This window comes from Erythrolamprus reginae, chromosome 8 (assembly GCF_031021105.1).
Source record: "Erythrolamprus reginae isolate rEryReg1 chromosome 8, rEryReg1.hap1, whole genome shotgun sequence".
NCBI lineage: Eukaryota > Metazoa > Chordata > Lepidosauria > Squamata > Dipsadidae > Erythrolamprus > Erythrolamprus reginae.
Genome location: NC_091957.1, coordinates 29,348,636 through 29,366,743, shown reverse-complemented (window position 1 = coordinate 29,366,743; position 18,108 = coordinate 29,348,636). Strand labels below are relative to the sequence as shown.

Here is an 18,108-nt window from a genome sequence, read left to right as displayed (position 1 = left end):
CAGACACCGGCACATCACTTCCACTGCTTCGTTGACTGGACATGGGGTGGAGAGGTAAAGCTGGGTATCATCAGCGTACAGATGATACCTCACTCCATGCCCTTGGATGATCTCACCCAGCGGTTTCCTGTAGATATTAAATAGCAGGGGGGAGAGGACTGACCCCTGAGGCACCCCACAAGGGAGAGACCTCGGGGTCGACCTCTGACCCCCCACTAACACCGACTGCGACCGACCGGAGAGGTAGGAGGAGAACCACTGGAGAACAGTGCCTCCCACCCCCAAACCCTCCAGCCGGTGCAAAAGGATACCATGGTCGATGGTATCGAAAGCCGCTGAGAGGTCAAGAAGCACCAGGACAGAGGATAAACCGCTGTCCCGGGCCCGCCAGAGATCATCCATCAACGCGACCAAAGCAGTTTCCATGCTGTAACCGGGCCTGAAACCCAACTGCTGGGGACCTATATAATCGGCTTCTTCCAAGGACCGTTGGAGCTGGAGTGCCACCACTTTCTCAACAACCTTCCCCATAAAGGGAAGGTTGGAGACTGGACGATAGTTATTAAGTACGGCTGGGTCCAGGGAAGGCTTCTTGAGGAGGGGGCGCACGAGCGCCTCTTTATAGGGTGTTGGAAAGGATCCCTCCCCAAGGAAGCGTTGACAATCTCCTGGACCCAGCTCCGTGTCACCTCCCTGCTGGCCGAGACCAGCCAGGAGGGACACGGATCCAGGAAACGTGGCAGAACTCACAGCTCCAATGGCCTTATCCACTTCATCAGGTGTCACCAGATCAAACTCTTCCCAGACAGGTGGACAAGTACGGCCCCCAGTCACCTCGACTGACTTGTTGTCAGTCGACTCTGTTTTCCAATTGGAGTCGAGATCGGCCCGGATCTGAGCGATTTTATCAGCGAAAAACGTGTTAAAATCCTCGGCACTGCTCTGTAAGGGCTCCCCAACTCCCCCCTGATTAAGAAGGGAGCGGGTCACCCTAATCAGAGCGGCCGGGCGGGATTCCGCTGATGCAATCAAGGTGGCATGGTACGCGCATCTTGCCGCCTTGAGCGCCACTTTGTAAGTCTTAATAAAAGCTCTTACAAGTGTTCGATCAGATTCAGACTTACTCTTCCTCCATCGCTTCTCTAGACGTCTCTTCTGGCGTTTCAACTCCCGGAGCTCCTCGTTGAACCATGGAGCTCTACGGGGTCCGGCGCCACGGAGAGGTCGCAAAGGCGCAATCCGGTCAAGAGCCTCTGCAGCCTTGTTCCAGGCCTCCGCAAGAGACTCCGCCGAACTGTTGACGAGTGTATCTGGAATAACCCCAAGCGCCGTCTGAAAGCCCTCTGGGTCCATCAGGCGTCTGGGGCAGAACATCTTAATTGCTTCCGCCTCCCTGCGGGGAAGGATTGGAGCCAGGAAGTCAAGCCGTAGTAGAAAATGGTCTGACCATGACAAAGGCAATGCTTCTAAGCCCCTTAGTCTCAGACCATTACTCAATTGCTCGGAGAGGAATACCATGTCGGGTGTGTGTCCTCCCTCGTGAGTCGGATCCTGTATTACTTGAGTCAGATCCATGGCTGTCATGGTGGCCATGAACTCCTGTGCCAGTCCAGAGGCTTCGCCGAGTGACGGCAGGTTGAAGTCCCCCAAGACAATAAGTCCAGGGAACTCCCCTGCCAACCTGGCTACCTCCTCGAGCAGCACAGGCAGGGCTTTTGACACGCAGCTGGGAGGCAGGTACGTGAGAAACAAGCCCACCTGAACCCCTAAGTCCAACTTCATCAAGAGAGACTCGCAACCCGCAATCTCTGGAGCAATGAGTTCACGTAGGCAAAGGCACTCCCTGGCTATAATAGCCACTCCCCCCCCCTTCCCTGGGGTCGAGGTTGATGCCATATCTGAAACCTGGCTGGGCAAATTTCAGAGAGAGGAATTCCTCCCTCTGGGCCCAGCCAGGTTTCAGTAATACATGCCAGGTCGGCCTCCTCATCCAGGATTAAATCCCGGATGAGGAGAGCTTTATTTACCACCAATCGGGCATTGAGCAGCAGCAACCTGAGCCCAGGGCCAGAATTACACTCATCACCAGTACCCAAGATTGAGCTCATGGAGCCAGAACAAGGGATTGTTATTAAGCAACGATCCCTCGTTCCCCTGGAACGGCTAACTCCGTGGCCCCCACCATATCTGCCTCTCCCCAGCAACACCGGAATATTCCAACCCTCTGTCACCCCAGAGACTGGTGCCCCCTCCCCTCCTATTGGAGGCTATTCCTCCATCTTGGTGCTACTTGACCTCTCAGCTGCTTTTGACACCATTGACTAAGATATCCTTCTGCAACAACTAAGGGAGTTGGGAGTGGGAGGCACCATGTTACAGTGGTTGTTCTCCTTTTTAAAAAAATAAAAAATAGTTTTTATTGAAATATATACTTTAAAAACAAAACATATAAACAGTTAAGTCAAACAATTACACACATTGAAAAAAGAAAAAAGAAAAAAAATACTCTCCTCCTATCTCTGGCTGATCACAGTTAGTATTGGTAGGAGGACAGGGGTCGACTGCCAGACCCATCTATTGAGAGGTGCCTCAGGGTTTGGTCCTCTCTCCTCTCCTATTTAACATCTACATGAAACCACTGGATGAGATCATCTGATGACATGGGGTGAGGTATCAGCAATATGCTGATGACACCCAGTTATATATCTCCACCCCACATCATTTCAATAAAGCAGTGGATATGATGTGCTGTGCCTGGAGGCTGTGAGGGTCAGGCTGAGAGTTAACAGGCTCAGACTTAACCCTGATAAGACCAAGTGGCTGTGGGTATTGCCTCCGAAAGACTATATTGGCTGCCCATCCTTGGTTCGGTTTGTGTGTGTGTGTGTGAGAGAGAGAGAGAGAGAGAGAGAGAGAAATTGCCCTCCTCAAAGTGAGTTCACAATTTACATGTCCTCCTAGACTTGCAAGTAAGATTAGACCAATATTAGTCTAATTAGTCCAACATTAAGAGCTGAGGTGGCACAGTGGGTAGAGTGCAGTATTGCAGACCACTAAAGCTGACTACTAGATCTGCATGTCAGTGGTTCAAATCTCATCACCGGATCAAGGTTGATTCAACCTTCCATCCTTCCAAGGTGGGTAAAATGAGGACCCAGATTGTGGGGAAAATATGCTGTTTATTGCTAACATGTTGTAAGCCGCCCAAAGTCTAAGGAGAAGGGTGGCATAAAAGTCAATCAAATAAACAAACAAACAAACAAACTTGACAGCTGTAGCTCCAGGACCTTTGCACAGGTTCACCTAGTGCACCAATTGCGACCCTACTTGGATCAGGAGGCTCTTCTCACAATCACTCATGCCTTTGTTGCCTCACAGTTAGATTATTGCAACACGCTCTACATGGGGCTACCCCTGAAGAATGTTCGGAGACGACATTTGGTCCAGAATACAGCTGCGTGAGTTGTTGTGGGTGAACCTAAGTACACCCACTTTACCCCAATCTTCCGCGAATTGCAGTGGCTCCCGATTTGTCTCCGGATGTAATTCAAAGTGTTGGTCATTACCTACATGGCTTAAGACCAGACTATCTTCGAGACCGCCTTCTACCACATAGCTCCCAGTGACTGGTAAGGGCCCACAGGGCTGGTCTTCAAAAAGCAGCTTCTGTGTAGAGGGGAGAGGGGCGTTATACAAATCCAATAAATAATAATAATAATAATGTGCAGAAGCAAAAAACAAGATGGCGGTGCCTATGGCGCTGCTAAGAGAGCCAGTTCGGGGATGTGACCAGCCAGCCATCGCTTCCAGTTCAGCAAGCAGAAGAAAATTCCCGCTACCAATTCTTAAAGAACTGGTCTGAACTAGCACCTCTGGACCTTAAGCTGCCTCTGGTCTGTTTTCAGAAGTGCAGGTTTTAAAAAGAGCAGCAGGAAGAAACAGTTTGGTCAGGTTTATTCATTTTGATCTAATGTGCCCTTCAAGCCAGATATGCAGGAAGCTTGTTCTAGGAGCTGGAGATGCCACTGAAAATACGCACTCAGTATAGTTTAGTTTATAGTTTATTAGATTTGTATGCCGCCCCTCTCCGAAGACTTGGAGGCTTATTGTATTTGGGGCTTATTATTGGGATGTAAAACTGGCTCCATGTGGGATTGGTTCCACCCTGTCTACATTTAAGATGGATATGGGTTCTAATTTAGAAACTAAATCAGAGCCTGAGTAATTTGAACAGGCTAATGAGGCTGCTTTGCCTGTCTCACTGAGAAATATGTTCAGTTTTCAGCCTTGTGAGAGGAATGATAGAGGCAGCCTATGTTTAAAAGCAATTTTTTAATTTATTGCATGGGACTCAAGACAGTTTTGTTCTGACTGTGAAGGAGATAAATCTGTCCAGTACATTCTTTTGTTGGTTTTTTTTTTGCCAGCCTGTAAAGTTCTTTCCTATACATAGAAGCGATTTATGGATGGAATGGAGAATAATACAGATCGACGGAGGTTGGGTTTTGCACACTCGTTTAAGTATCACTTATAGTGGTGGACTGCTCCCGGTTCAGACCAGTTCTTAGAACCAGTAGCAGTGGTGCTGGGAAAATCCGTCCGCCCACCCACTCGGGATGCCTCTGCGCATGCGCAGAATGGTAGCAAACTAATTCAAAACCCACTGTTGCTTGCTTGGCATATTGTGTGAAGCCAGCGGCCGTGGTTTATGAAACAGTTTGGACTTTCTTTGGTATCACGAATAAAGGCAAATATACTTGTACCAGGATAATATTGCAGGATCCAATCTGAGTCATTGGGACCAGAGATTTAATCTCCCAAGGTTTTGGAATTTTATGGGAGCCCCTCCTTAGGGAATTTCTCTCTGTGTTTATGGAGATCCTCAATCATCCAGGTCATGGTGGTCCCAAAGGTGCTTTTTCAAGAGGCAACAGGACTTCCTTGGTTTTCGTTGAAGATTTATTTTATTTATTTATTTTGTCCAATACAAATGCTTTGCTTCACCTCCAAAGAGGTTTCTCCAGCTCTTCAGCTTCTCGAATGAGAAGTGAAACATCTTCAAAGAAAAACAAGGAAGACCAGTTGCCTCTTGAAAAAAGGTTGTCTCTCAAGATTTATGAGGATGAGGATGATGATAACAACAGGAACAATAGAGTTGGAAGAGACCTTGGAGGTCTTCTACTCTAACTTCCTATTTAGGCAAGAAACCCTACACCAATATCTTCTTAAACACTTGCAATATTGGGGCATTCACAACTTCTGGAGGCAAGCTGTTCCACTGATTAATTGTTCTGTCAAAAATCTTCTCCTTAAATCTAGGTTGGTTCTCTCCTTGGTTAGTTTCCAAGTAGTTAACTTCTTGTCCTACCTCCAGGTGCTTTGGAGAATACGTTGACTCCTTCTTCTTTGTGGCCACCCCTGAGATATTGGAACCCTGCTGTCATGTCTCCTTCTTTTCCTTAAATTAGACATACCCAGGTCCTGCAACTGTTCTTCATAGGTTTTAGCCGCCAGCACAAGTTCAAAGACTTGGAAGTCTAAATCACTGGTTCTGGTGACTGGCTCAAATTGGATCCTTTCTTTGGAGTGTACACATAGCAGCTTGTGATTTATTCCAGGAGTCTCCAACCTTGGCAACTTTAAGCCTGGCGGACTTCAACTCCCAGAGAAGCTGGGGAATTCTGAGAGTTGAAGTCCACCAGGTTTAAAGTTGCCAAGGTTGGGGACCCCTGATTTATTCAATACAGGAAGTTCTTGACTTTCAATCATAATTGGGACTAGAATTTCCATTGCTAAACAAGGCAGTTGTTAAGTGAGTCATGTCAGATTTTTTGGCTGACAAGCAAATTCCTGTGGTAGTTAAGTGAATCTGGCTTCTCTTTTGACTTTGCTTGTCAGAAGCCAGTAACATCATTATAATTATCTTATAATTATTAATACAGGAATATACTGTATATATTTTCTCCCGTGATGTGAGCTTACGTTATTGTTGTTTGTAATTGTGTTTTTTCATTTTTTTTCTTTCTTCATTGATGTTGTTGTGTTGTTTGTCTTGTATTATCTGTTTATGTTTTGAATTAAAGAATTTCAATAAAAACATTTTACAAAAAAAAAAAAAAGCCAGCAAATGTTGATCACATAATCCTGGGATGCTACCACCATCCTAAATACATGCCAATTTGCAAGCACCTAAATTTTGACCACATGACAATATGGATACTGCCATGATTGTAAGTGGGAGGACCAGTCATAAGTCTCTTTTTTTCCAAGTGCCATTGTAACTTTGAACGGTTGCTAAATGAATGGATGTAAGTCAAAAACTACTTGTGAACCAAAGGTGAAACACAGCATCGAGGGCAGCAATAGAATCCAGGCCAATAGAATGATGGACTGAAGCTTGCACTCTTTTTTAAAAATAGTCTTTATTAATTATATACATTAAAAAAAGAAGTACAAACAACAACTAACAAAAAAAGAAAACAAAAAACAAACAAACGTAACATAAAAATCTATAGTGTATTATAAAGGGTATTATAGCTAAAGGCAATAAAGAAAAATTGTAATATATCCAATACATAGTGTTTGTTCACATTATACTAAAGAAATAAACTATATTTCTAACTTATTCTATATTTTCATGAAACTATTTTGTGTAAAATTTTCCTATGTATAAATCATATATAATGGAATTGGTTTCTACCCCCTTTTTATAAAATTTCTAGAATTTCTATCTAAACTTTACATAAAGGACTAAGATTGCGCTCTTAATAAACCCTCCGCTAAATGTTTTCTAGCCTCAAGATAAAACACTTTCTTTTTAAAAATTACACGAGTAATTAATTTCACTCAAGTCCTAAAACATAAACCTATAGGCTTTGTACTGTAGCTGTGATTCTGGAAAGGTGGAAGACTCATGCTCTTCTTCGCTGCTCCTTTTACAATGGCATAGGACTGTGATGGTGAACCTATGGACGCGGGCCACAGATGGCGCACCCAGCCCTATCTGAAGCCACGCAAGGCATTGTCCTATGTCATCTCCAGTGTGCACATACTGATTTTGAATGTTCCAGGGCATGGGGGAGGTCATTTTTGCCCTCCCAGGCTTCCAGGAAGCCTCCGGAGCCTGTGGATGGCGAACAATGGACCCAAAAGGCCTACTGGAAGTCCAGAGGCTTCAGTGAGACCTAAGTGTGTGTGTGTGTGTTGTGTATGCAGGTATGGGGGGAGGGAATTGTATTATAGATGGGAATATGTGTACACACTATCGTGCCCACACCCATGCTTTTGGCACCCGAGGAAAAAAAAAAGAAGGTTTGCCATCATTGGTATAGGATCTCCTTCCACAGGTAGGGGGTTGGACTAGATGACCTCCAACATCCCTTCCAACTCTATTATTCTACGTACTATGAAGATGATTTGAGCCTACAAAGTTCTGGTCTTTTGAACAGCTGGTGAGGAGGAATCCATTCGTTTCAGGATTCAAAGGGACATTTGTGCTGTAGGTAGAGGGTATAGTCACTGGGGCCCAATCTAGCACTGAGGTCCCATCCCCGTTGATCTTTGCAAGATCTGGGTGGTCCATCACTGGAGAATTTGAAGAAGAGACTTGACAGCAATTGGTGTGGAATGCAGGGGGTTGGACTAGAAGACCTCCAGGGTCCCTTCCAAAGTATTCTATGTTCTGTGAATCAGATTTATTTTCAGATTGATCCTCAGATCTTCTAATCAGACTATATTGAGTTGAGTTGTCTTTTCTTACAATGCTTGTGCCTAGATTTTGTGTTTGTATTTTACATCATTTTATTGTTGTTATTATTATTATTATTATTATTATTATTATTATTATTATTAATTAGATTTGTATGCCGCCCCTCTCCGTAGACTATTTTATTTATTTTTTGGATAATTGTATTTGTTTGTTTGTTTGTTTGTTTGTTTGACTTCTATATCACATTTTACATAAATTTTAGATAATGTGACATTTTTGTAAATTTTAAATGTCATCTCATTTTATATAAATTTAGGCACCAATTCTTTCTGGGGGCCTTCACTCTTGAATTCAAATCAGATTGTTGTATGGATGCCTTTACATTTTGTTTTAAGTTTTACTTACAGCCTTCTTAAGACAAATTACATGCACTGGATCGCATTACATGCACTGGACTAAGATTGTGATAGACTGTATCCTAAAATAGATGGTTTTAAGGCTGGTGCTGCTTTCCATGCGTATTAATTCCACAATTAATTTCGTTTGAGGTTTAAACAGTGGAGCTGCCCCTCAGATTTTATGCACACATGGTGGCGTGGAAAATATCCTCCCTTTCTTACTGTGCCCCAGTCCTGAATGCTTTACTTTCTCTTCTCCAACCTAGCTTGCATGTATTCCAATTAAGAACCACAAATGCAATATTCTCTAATCCTATAAGCCGCCTATTAGATAATCCGAGCCTTTGTATGAAATCTAATAGCCTTGGCCCGGGCCTGACATTTTTGGAATCTCTAGTTATTTTCCCTTTTCTAAGGATCAGTTAAAGAAAGAAAAAAGTTGCACTGTTCTACTGCTTTGTCACCAAGGGAACTTGCAAAATGAATGGGGCAATGGCTGGTGTGATGTATCAATTGGTAACTTGCCTCTAAACAGATATTATTGTAACTGTTCTGTCAGGCTCTCTGGTAGACTCCTCCCAAAAATTCACAGGTACAAATTTCAGACACACACACATTTGAAAATTCAAAACAATGTTCTTTATAATGAAAATTCACTTAAACTAATCCCTCTTTTGATATAGCAAAGAGCACTAGTCTCCAAACAAACTGGTAATTTGTACAAGTCCCTTATCAGTCCTGTGATACTTAGCTTGCAGCTGTGAGGCAATTCAAAGTCCTTCTTTCCCAAAGTGAAACAACCTTTGCTCTGGTTTAGTTTCAAAGCAGGGAAAAATCAGCACACAAAAAGTCAAAGTCAGTAAAGCAGTCATGAAACACAACGATCAGATAATCCTCCACAATGGCCAAACCCACAGGCTGCTCTTTATAGCAGCCTCACTAATTACCACAGCCCCACCCAACCACAGGTGGCCTCATTTTCTTTGATAATAATCTCTCAGTTGTTGTTGCCTATGCATCGCTCTCCGCATGCCTGGCTGTATCATTAACTCTTGTTCTGAATCCAAGGAGGAGCTAGATAATTGATCTCCTTCTGAGCTGTCTGCCACTTTCCTCCTCCCTGTCACTCATGTCTTCTTGGTCAGAGGAGCCTTCATCATCAGATTCCACCGGGGGCAAAACAGGCCTGCAGCATGTGGATGTCTCCCCCACACCCACAGTCCTTGGGGCAGGAGCTGGGCCAGAGCTAACCACAACAGTAACTATAGTTTACTCGATTTGGAGGCAGCCTGGAACAATCATAGGGTTTGCTGCTCCTGAGCTAAGATGTACAAATCACTCTTTTACAAAGCACTAATCATTATATATGACAACTACAGACAGATATTATATGCTCAATGCTGGAAAGACTGAACACAACAGAGGAATGTTTGCTAAAGGCAATGGGATTTGCAGACATAGCTAAATTGTCTTGCTTGATTAGAGAAAAGACAATACAGGTAACATCCAAACTAAATCAGAGTCCGACTCAAAGTACTCCTCAAGGTTCCAATTTATTTCCATAGCCATCCTGCCACCTGCACTGGGAAACCTGAATCTGAGTTTCCCACCCAGTTGAAAGTTCACATCCCTTGTTTCCCCCCCCCCCCCAAACTTGTCACGTTGCCCACTCAGATTGTGCCAGTGTGGCAAGTCCTTCCTCTGCTTCCACCCAAGTGGGTGGGAATAGGATAGCCTTGAACACCTCAAAAGAATGCTTTGTGGCTGCATCTGTTCCCTCCTGAAAATCACCCCCCCCCCCAAGTTCCCATAAACATCAGGTCTTCTATAGATAATGTGGCAACCTGTTAATTTTCACCAACTTCTGCACCGGCTTGACATACAGTCATTCATTTTTAATGGCCATTCAAAGTTACTATGGCACTGAAAAAAGGGACTTATGACCATTTTTCACATTTATGATCGTTGCTGCAACTTCATGGTCGCAGGATCAAAATTTGGATGCTTGGCAAGTGATTCATATTCATGACGGTTGCAGTATCCTGGGGTCATGTGATCCCCTTTTGCGACCTTTTGGCTTCAGAGGAGAAGCCAGCTTCATTTAAATCTTCTATTTAACGACCGTATTACCAACTTAATAACTGTGTTGATTTATTTAACAACTTTGGCAAGAAAGGTCACAAAATGGGGCAAAATTCACTTAACGATTGTCTCAACAGCAGAAATTTCTGACTCATTTGTGGCCATAAGTCGAGGACTGCCCATATTGGCTATTCTCCTTTATGGGTTTACTCACCTTAAACTGCATCCTAGCTAGACTCCAGTTATACTTATTGGTGAAAATCCTGCATTATTCTGATATCAATCATATCTTATTGGGTTAAGCAGGGGTCTTAACTCCTGACTAAAGCCCAAGGAACCCTTTCTATTGGTTCCAAAAGGAAAGGAAAATACTGGGATTTCCTTTCCAGAAGGTCAAAAGCTGATTTTGATGACTGCATGCTTTAACCTGCTATTTCAGTCACTTAGCAGGGCCCACAGAAGCCTCTTCCGTGAATAAAATGCTTGTGTGACAGGCCGCACCTGGTTTTTTGCCAACTGGCCCTGTTGCACTTCCTCCCCTGCTCAGATTTCATTCATTCACAAGTGAGCAAGCAGGATGATCTTTATGGACAAGCAAAGCAGAAGAAAGTTAGAAGTAGGATATGAAGATGGTATTTCATACGACATGTTTTCTTATTTTTAAAATGAATTCTTTTACCCGGGCTTAAGTTTAGGCAGGGTTGATTTAAAGTAGTTGTTCTGCTGTGAGATTATCTAATATTTTGAAAACCCAGTCAGGTGTTGGTAGCCGAAGAAAGACAGCTGGGATCCCAGATCCAAAATCTAAAATAGATTAATATATTCTCCCTTGCTACAACAATTAAAAATGCAATATACAGTGGTACCTCTACTTAAGAACTTAATTTGTTCCGTGACCAGGTTCTTGAGTAGAAAAATTTGTAAGTAGAAGCAATTTCTCCCATAGGAATCAATGTAAAAGCAAACCCATTAGGAAAGAAATAAAAGCTCGGAATTTGGGTGGGAGGAGGAGGAAGAAGAAGAGGAGGAAGACAGTCGCCGCTGAAGGAAGAAGGTGAGGTGAGGAGAATAAAAAAAAAATCCAAAACTTTAAGGCTTAAAAAAAAAGAGGGACTCTGAGGTGGCGAGGAGGAGCACATACCTCCCATACACCCGACGCGAGGCTGCCTCCCATACACTGGGCCAGAGAGAGAAACGCAGGGGGAATGGCAGAAAACAGACTGGGCCTTCATGCCCCTCTCAAATTTCCTGGGAAATTTTTCCGGGCTCGGGTTCTTAAGTAGAAAATGGTTCTTAAGAAGAGGCAAAAAAAATCTTGAACACCCGGTTCTTATCTAGAAAAGTTCTTAAGTAGAAGCGTTCTTAGGTAGAGTTACCACCATAGTTCCCTCTAAGCTGCGCAGTACGCTATAGCACAGAGGTTTTTACCTCTCAGCCCGGGGAATTTCAAATTTAGCGCGGAGGACCGACCTCCACGGTGAAATTTGAAATGAGAACTGCTGCTGCTCTACAACATAGGGCAGCAACAGTTCCTTAAGGAAAGGCGGGAAAGAAAGGGGCCGGCCAATTGCAGGCCCATTTTCTTCCCCGCCCCTTAAATTCCGGATTTTCTCCTCCCCAGCCCGGCCCCGCCCCTCGGCAGCCAAACGGTTGTTTAGCTGCCGGCCGTGCAAGGTAAGGTAAGCCTCTGTAGGGGGGGTTGCCATCGAAGATGGCTGGCTGTGCACGGCCCGCCGCTAGGCCTATAAACCTCCATGGGGGGGGGTTGCCATCGAAGAGGGCTAGCAGTGTGCGGCCCCACCACTAGGCCTATAAGCCTCCATGGGGGGGGGTTTGCCGTCGAAGAGGGCTAGCAGTGCGCGGCCCGCCGCTAGGCCTATAAGCCTCCGTGGAGGTGTGTGCCAACGAAGAGGGCTGGGGGGGGGCGACGAGTGGGCCTCTTACCTCTCCACGGGGGCCCTCATGTCAGGTGTGCCGTGAGCCCGGCTCGGCGGTGACAGCAGCCATCCACCCCCTCGCCCTTCCAGGCGTCCCCGGCACTCGGCCACGCGCCGCCTCCGCCTCCCGGTAGCCCGGCCGACTTTTACCTGCTGCTGGAGCTGTTTTCTCTTCATGGTGCAAAGCCACACAGTCCCGGATCCGGACTCCTGGATTGCTCGCTTCTCCGGTCAGCAAAGCCATCTGCCCAGGAAAGCGCCGTGCATTGAAAAGGGAGGGAGAGATAGAAAGGAAAGAGGGAGAAGGAAAGAGGGAGGGTGGGAGAGATACAAAGGAAAGAGGGAGGGAGAGATACAAAGGAAAGAGGCAGGGAGAGATACAAAGGAAAGAGGGAGGGAGGGAGAGATACAAAGGAAAGAGGGAGGGAGGGAGAGATAGAAAGGAGGGAGAGGGGGGTAATAGGATAGGGAGAGGGAAAAGGAAGGGCTTGGAGAAAGGCAGGGGGAGAGAAAGATGGAAAGGAAAGAGGGAGGGAGAGATAGAAAGGAAAGAGGGAGGGAGAAAAGGGAGGGAGAGATAGAAAGGAAAGAGGGAGAAAGGAAAGAGGGAGGGAGAGATAGAAAGAAAGAAAAGAGGGAGGGAGAAAAGAGGGAGGGAGAGATAGAAAGGAAAGAGGGAGGGAGAGGGGGGTAGTAGGATAGGGAGAGGGAAAAGGAAGGGCTTGTAGAAAGGCAGGGGGAGAAAGATAGAAAGGAAAGAGGGAGGGAGGGAGAGATAGAAAGGAAAGAGGGAGGAAGGAAAGAGGGAGGAAGACAGAGAAAGGATAGAATTGTGGATGCAAGAACTCGCTCGTGTGATAGCGCATGCCCACAGTTACTTTATTTATTTATTTATTTATTCATTCATTCATTCATTTATTTATTTATACTTATATGCCGCCCAGTCCCAAAGGGACTGTCGCTCAGACACTATACTTTTCCGCTCACCCTGAAAAAAAATTAGAGGGAACACTGTTTACCACTGTATTCGCATTAGGTTAAACACATGGCTCTATTTGTAATGCACCAGCTAGAAAAGAATAAAACCCACACAACCTGACTCCCAATATAACTTATGTGCCCAAACTTACTTATCTGCATGAGCTGTGCTGGCTCGGTAGTTAGAATGCTGTGTTATAAGCTGACCCTACCCACTGCCAGAAGTTCGATCCTGACCAACTCAAGGTTGACTCAGCCTTCCATCCTTCTGAAGTTTATAAAATGAGGACCCAGATTGTTGGGGGCAAAAGGCTGACTCTGTAAACCTCTCAGAGAGATCTGTATGCGGTATGCAAGTCTAAGTTCTATTGCTGTTTCCAGTATTTTGCCATTTGATAATTGATTACTTTGGATATTAACGTTTTGAGATTCAGCAATCTAGGGTCATAAGTGGGTTTTTTCATCTCTTTCTGCAGAACCAGTAGGAGAGCTTGGGAGATAATAATAATAATAATAATAATAATAATAATAATTATTATTATTATTATTATTATTATTATTTATTAGATTTGTATGCCGTCCCTCTCCGTAGACTCGGGGCGGCTCACAACAATGATGCTATGTGATTTATATTGGTCCAATTTAAAACAGTGTTGTCTTTGCTGGCTTGGGCAGGTTGTGAGAATGGATGGTGGGCAGATTCCGAAAGATCTTCTGTATGGTGAACTAGTGCAGGGAAAGCGTCCCAGAGGAAGACCACAGTTGTGATATAAGGATATCTGTAAGAGGGATTTAAAGGCCTCGGGAATGGACATTAACAGCTGGGAAATCTTGACCTCTGATTGTTCAGCTTGGAGGCTAAAGATACAGCCTGGTCTTCTCCATTTCGAGGAGACGCTTATTTATTTATTTTATTTATTATTTATATTTACAGGCAGGCTGAGGCAAAAGGTCAGTCCCAGAACCAGCGAAATCCAGGGGCCAGGCAGGGGACAGAATGAATCTGCCCTCAGTGTGGAAGCGATTGCCACTCTCAGATTGGCCTTTTTAGCCACACTAGATGTTGTTCTAGGACAGTGATGGCGAACCTATGGCACGGGTGCCACAGGTGGCACGCGGAGCCATATCTGCTGGCATGCGAGCCGTTGCCCAAGCTCAGCTCCAGCACGCATGTGCGCACCAGCCAACCGATTTTTGGCTTGCATGAGGGCTCTGGTTGGGCATTTCCGGCTTCTGGATGGCCTCCAGGGGGATGGGGGAGGGTGAAAAATGGGGAGGGTGAAAAACGGGCTTACCAGCAGTTGGGTAATGGGCTGTTTCTGGCCTCCAGAAGGTCTCCAGGGGGGCAATTTTCACCCTCCCCAGGCACTGAATTATGGGTGTGGGCACACGCACATGTGAAAAAGCATGTGCGCACATGCTTTTGGCACACAAGGGAAAAAAGGTTTGCTATCACTGTTCTAGGAACAGTGGTCTTATATTATATTGACTCACTTTGGACAAGTGGACATCAACAGCTCTGGCTTTTCGAATGAGAGGAGACCAGAGCTATTTTTTACTTCATCACAAGCGGCAATTCGGTGCCTAGTCTGAGATGAGCCAGATTTTGCAACTGATGAACAAAACTTGTCCAAATGGCCATTGAATGAATGTTTTCGGAGGGAGATGAATGAGGGTTAGAGGTGCCATGTTGTTAACTGTTGTTCTTGTTTCCTTTTCTCTTTAACAGGGTGGGAAGAAATTTTATCATGGAGTCTGTGGTGGTCGTGATTGTACAGCTGGCTGCAAGTGCTTCCCGGAAAAAGGGGCCCGGGTAAGACGAGTTGCAATAATAATCTTCATTGTCACTTTTTTCTGTGAACACACTGGTACACGTTAAAAAATGAAATTCTGATGCCCACTCTTATATAAATTATATATGTTATTTATGCATATACATGCATACATACGGTACATACATACATATAAATATAGGTCTTGGCATATTGGGGTTTCTACCCGTGTAGGTTTCAGAGATTTCTGGTGACATTTTGACGAGGTCCCACTCGTCATCTTCAGGCTGGGGCTTTTGTCCTTGTACTAGGGCGAACAAGGACAGGAACACCAGCCTGAAGATGACAAGTGAGACCTCGTTGAAATGTCGCCAGAAATCTCTGAAACGCCAGAAATCTCTGAAACCTACACTGGAAGAAACCCGAATATGCCAAGAACTGTATATACACACACATACAAATATACATATAAATATACAATATACGTATATGTATACATATACATATTAAGAATTATTGTAAAAATACGAGTTCCAGGTATAGTTATAAATGAAGAAACAGTAGCTATCACAATCTCCGGAATATTTAAAATTTATTTAAAACTACTAAAAAACTACTAAGTTTTTGTCTCTACTGTCAAATTTTACACTAGGGATTTTAAACTCTGATGAAGTCAGTAGAGCAGTGTTTCCCAACCTTTTTTGAGCCGCGGCACATTATTCATATTTTCAAAATCCTGGGGAACACTGAACGGGGTGGGGTGGGGTGGCGGCTAAAGAGAAGTTTTGACAAAAAAAAATCTTCCTCCATTTCGCTCTATTTCTCCCTCACTCTTTCTCTCTCTTCCTTCCTTCCCTTCTTTCTCTCTCTCCATCCCTCTTTCTTTCTTCCTCTTTTTTGCTCTCTTTCTCTCTCCCTCCTTCCCTCCCTATATGTCTTTCTCTCTCCCTTGCTCTCTGCCTCTCTTGCTATCTCTTTCATTCTCTCTCTTTCTTTCTCTCTCTCTTGCTATCTCTTTCTCTCTCTCTCTGTCTCTCTTTCTCTGTCTCTCTTTCTCTCTCTCTTGCTAGCTCTCTTTCTTTCTTTCTCTTTCTCTTTCTCTGTCTCTCTCTCTCTCTGCCTCTCTTGCTATGTCTCTCTTGCTCTCTCTCTCTCTCTGCCTCTCTTGCTATGTCTCTCTTGCTCTCTCTCTCTTTCTCTCTCTTCCTTTCTTCTCTGCGGAGGCCGGCAAAGGTTTTTCTTATTTTAAATGTTCCGGGTGGCAGGGGCGCGCACACACACCCGACATTCCAAATCCTGCCTCAGCTGTGAGAAGAACGCCTGCCCCGCCTGTCCTGCAGCCCTTTCGCTGACAGCCTGGGACAAAAGCGCTCGGTGAAGGGACTGCAAGAGGGACCGGGCGGGCGTTAGCAGCCGGATGAGGAGGACGAGAAGCCACCCCCAATCCCCCCCTTCCCTGGGTGCCTTCCAAAGGCCCCTGGAAAAAGGCAGGAGGTAGCAACGAGGCGCGAGGACAAGCAGGCAGCTTGGCGGAGGGGAAGCGCTGACGGGCTCTCCTCCTTCCCCACCCCCGCGCTTCTCTCCCGCCCTGGCTTTTGCTTCGCCCGCAGATTTCCCCGCAGTTCAAAAGGAGGCAAGAGGTGGCCTGGATGAAATTGCGGGGAAATCATGGGGCGAAGCGAAAGCCAGGGCGGGAGAGAAGCGCGGGGGTGGGGAAGGAGGAGAGCCCCTCAGCACTTCCCCTCCGCCAAGCTGCCTGCTTGTCCTCGCGCCTCGTTGCTACCTCATGCTGCTCCCACCATGGCTGCGTGCGGTTCCCGTGCCCCTGGCTGAAGGTCGTCCTGTGGCTGGTCTTGGGCTTTACGGTTGCTTCCTGGTTCCCTCTCCTCCCTCCGCCTGTGTCTACGGCCAGCGCCTCATTCCTCGGAGCTGCCGCTTCCTTCCAGGCAGCCCAGCCACGCTGCCGTAGAAAGTGCAGAGGTTATTGCCGCCACCTCTGCCTCCACTCAGGGAGCCACCGTGGTTGAGCTGAGCGAGAGGAAAAGGCGCGGTGACCACGGTGGCTCCCTGAGTGGAGGCAGAAGCGGTGGCAATAACCTCTGTGCTTTCTACGGCAGCGTGGCTGAGCTGGACGGAGGGAAGCGGCAGCTCCCACTCGAGGAACCCACGGCAACGGGAGACGGCTTGGTGGGAGGCGACGGCGGGAGACGGCTTGGTGGGAGGAGAGGGAACCAGGAAGCGACTGTGAAGCCCAAGACCATCCACAGGATGACACTCAGGCAGGTGCGCCAGCAGCGCCCCGCCCAGCTGGAACTTCTCGTGGCACACCTGGCCATGTCTCGCGGCGCACTACTGTGCTGCGGCACACCGGTTGGGAAACGCTGCAGTAGAGGACTGATGAAACCTTAGTAGTTTTTTTAGTAGTTTTAAATAAATTTTAAACGTTCTAGAGATCGTGATGGCTACTGCCTCTTCATATACATATACAAGGGTTGCCATTTTTTTCTTCAATAATTATTTATTAACACAATGAAACTTACACACAAGAAAGAATGATGTTTCTTCTACACTTCATATTTTTCTGCGTAATCTTCGTCCTGTTCTATGGCCTTCCTCCAGCGAGACACAAGGGCGTTTATGCCCTGTCGGTACCACTCCTTGGTCACAAAGCCATTTCTGCACTGTGCGAATCAGCTCTTCACCCTCACCCTCTGTGCCCAGTGAATAACCGTATTTCTGCCGACTGCAGATTCTCCATACACTGTACACAAACGTTTGTGAATGTTCCCAACAGTTTCTTTCTCCACAGTGAGAAATTCAAAGTCAACATGCTGCTTGTAACATATATCACTTACAGATGCCATTTTGAAACACTGCTGCAGTTACGCTATCTCTCTGAAGAAATGCAAAATTTACACACTTGCTCCTGACAATTCAAATAATGTATATCTAAAGTTTTGCATTGATACCATTACTGTAGGCTGAGAAAAAAAATGCAGTGCATTACTTTCTGGTGGTGCATTACTTTCCATGCACTCTGGGCAACCCTTGTACATATACAAATACATGTACATATACATGTACATATACAATACATATACATATACATTGTGATTCCCCCAAAATAAGACCCTGACTTAATTTATTTTTGAATCCTGAAATAAGCCTTATTGCCATGCACTCAAAAGCCTGATTGGGCTTATTATCAGGGGATGTCTTAATTTGGGGAAAAC

The 18,108-nt window shown here is 45.6% G+C and overlaps 1 protein-coding gene across 2 annotated transcripts in view; it reads left to right on the top strand.

The window, feature by feature from the left end:
* The window catches only part of COL4A6 (collagen type IV alpha 6 chain), a 390,567-nt gene that overhangs the window by 126,639 nt on the left and 245,820 nt on the right, over positions 1–18,108 (top strand). For both annotated transcript variants that reach the window (XM_070759516.1, XM_070759518.1), the window contains exon 3: positions 14,833–14,916. In XM_070759516.1, coding sequence (XP_070615617.1) covers positions 14,833–14,916 — 84 coding nt within the window. The remainder of the gene's footprint in view (positions 1–14,832; positions 14,917–18,108) is intronic.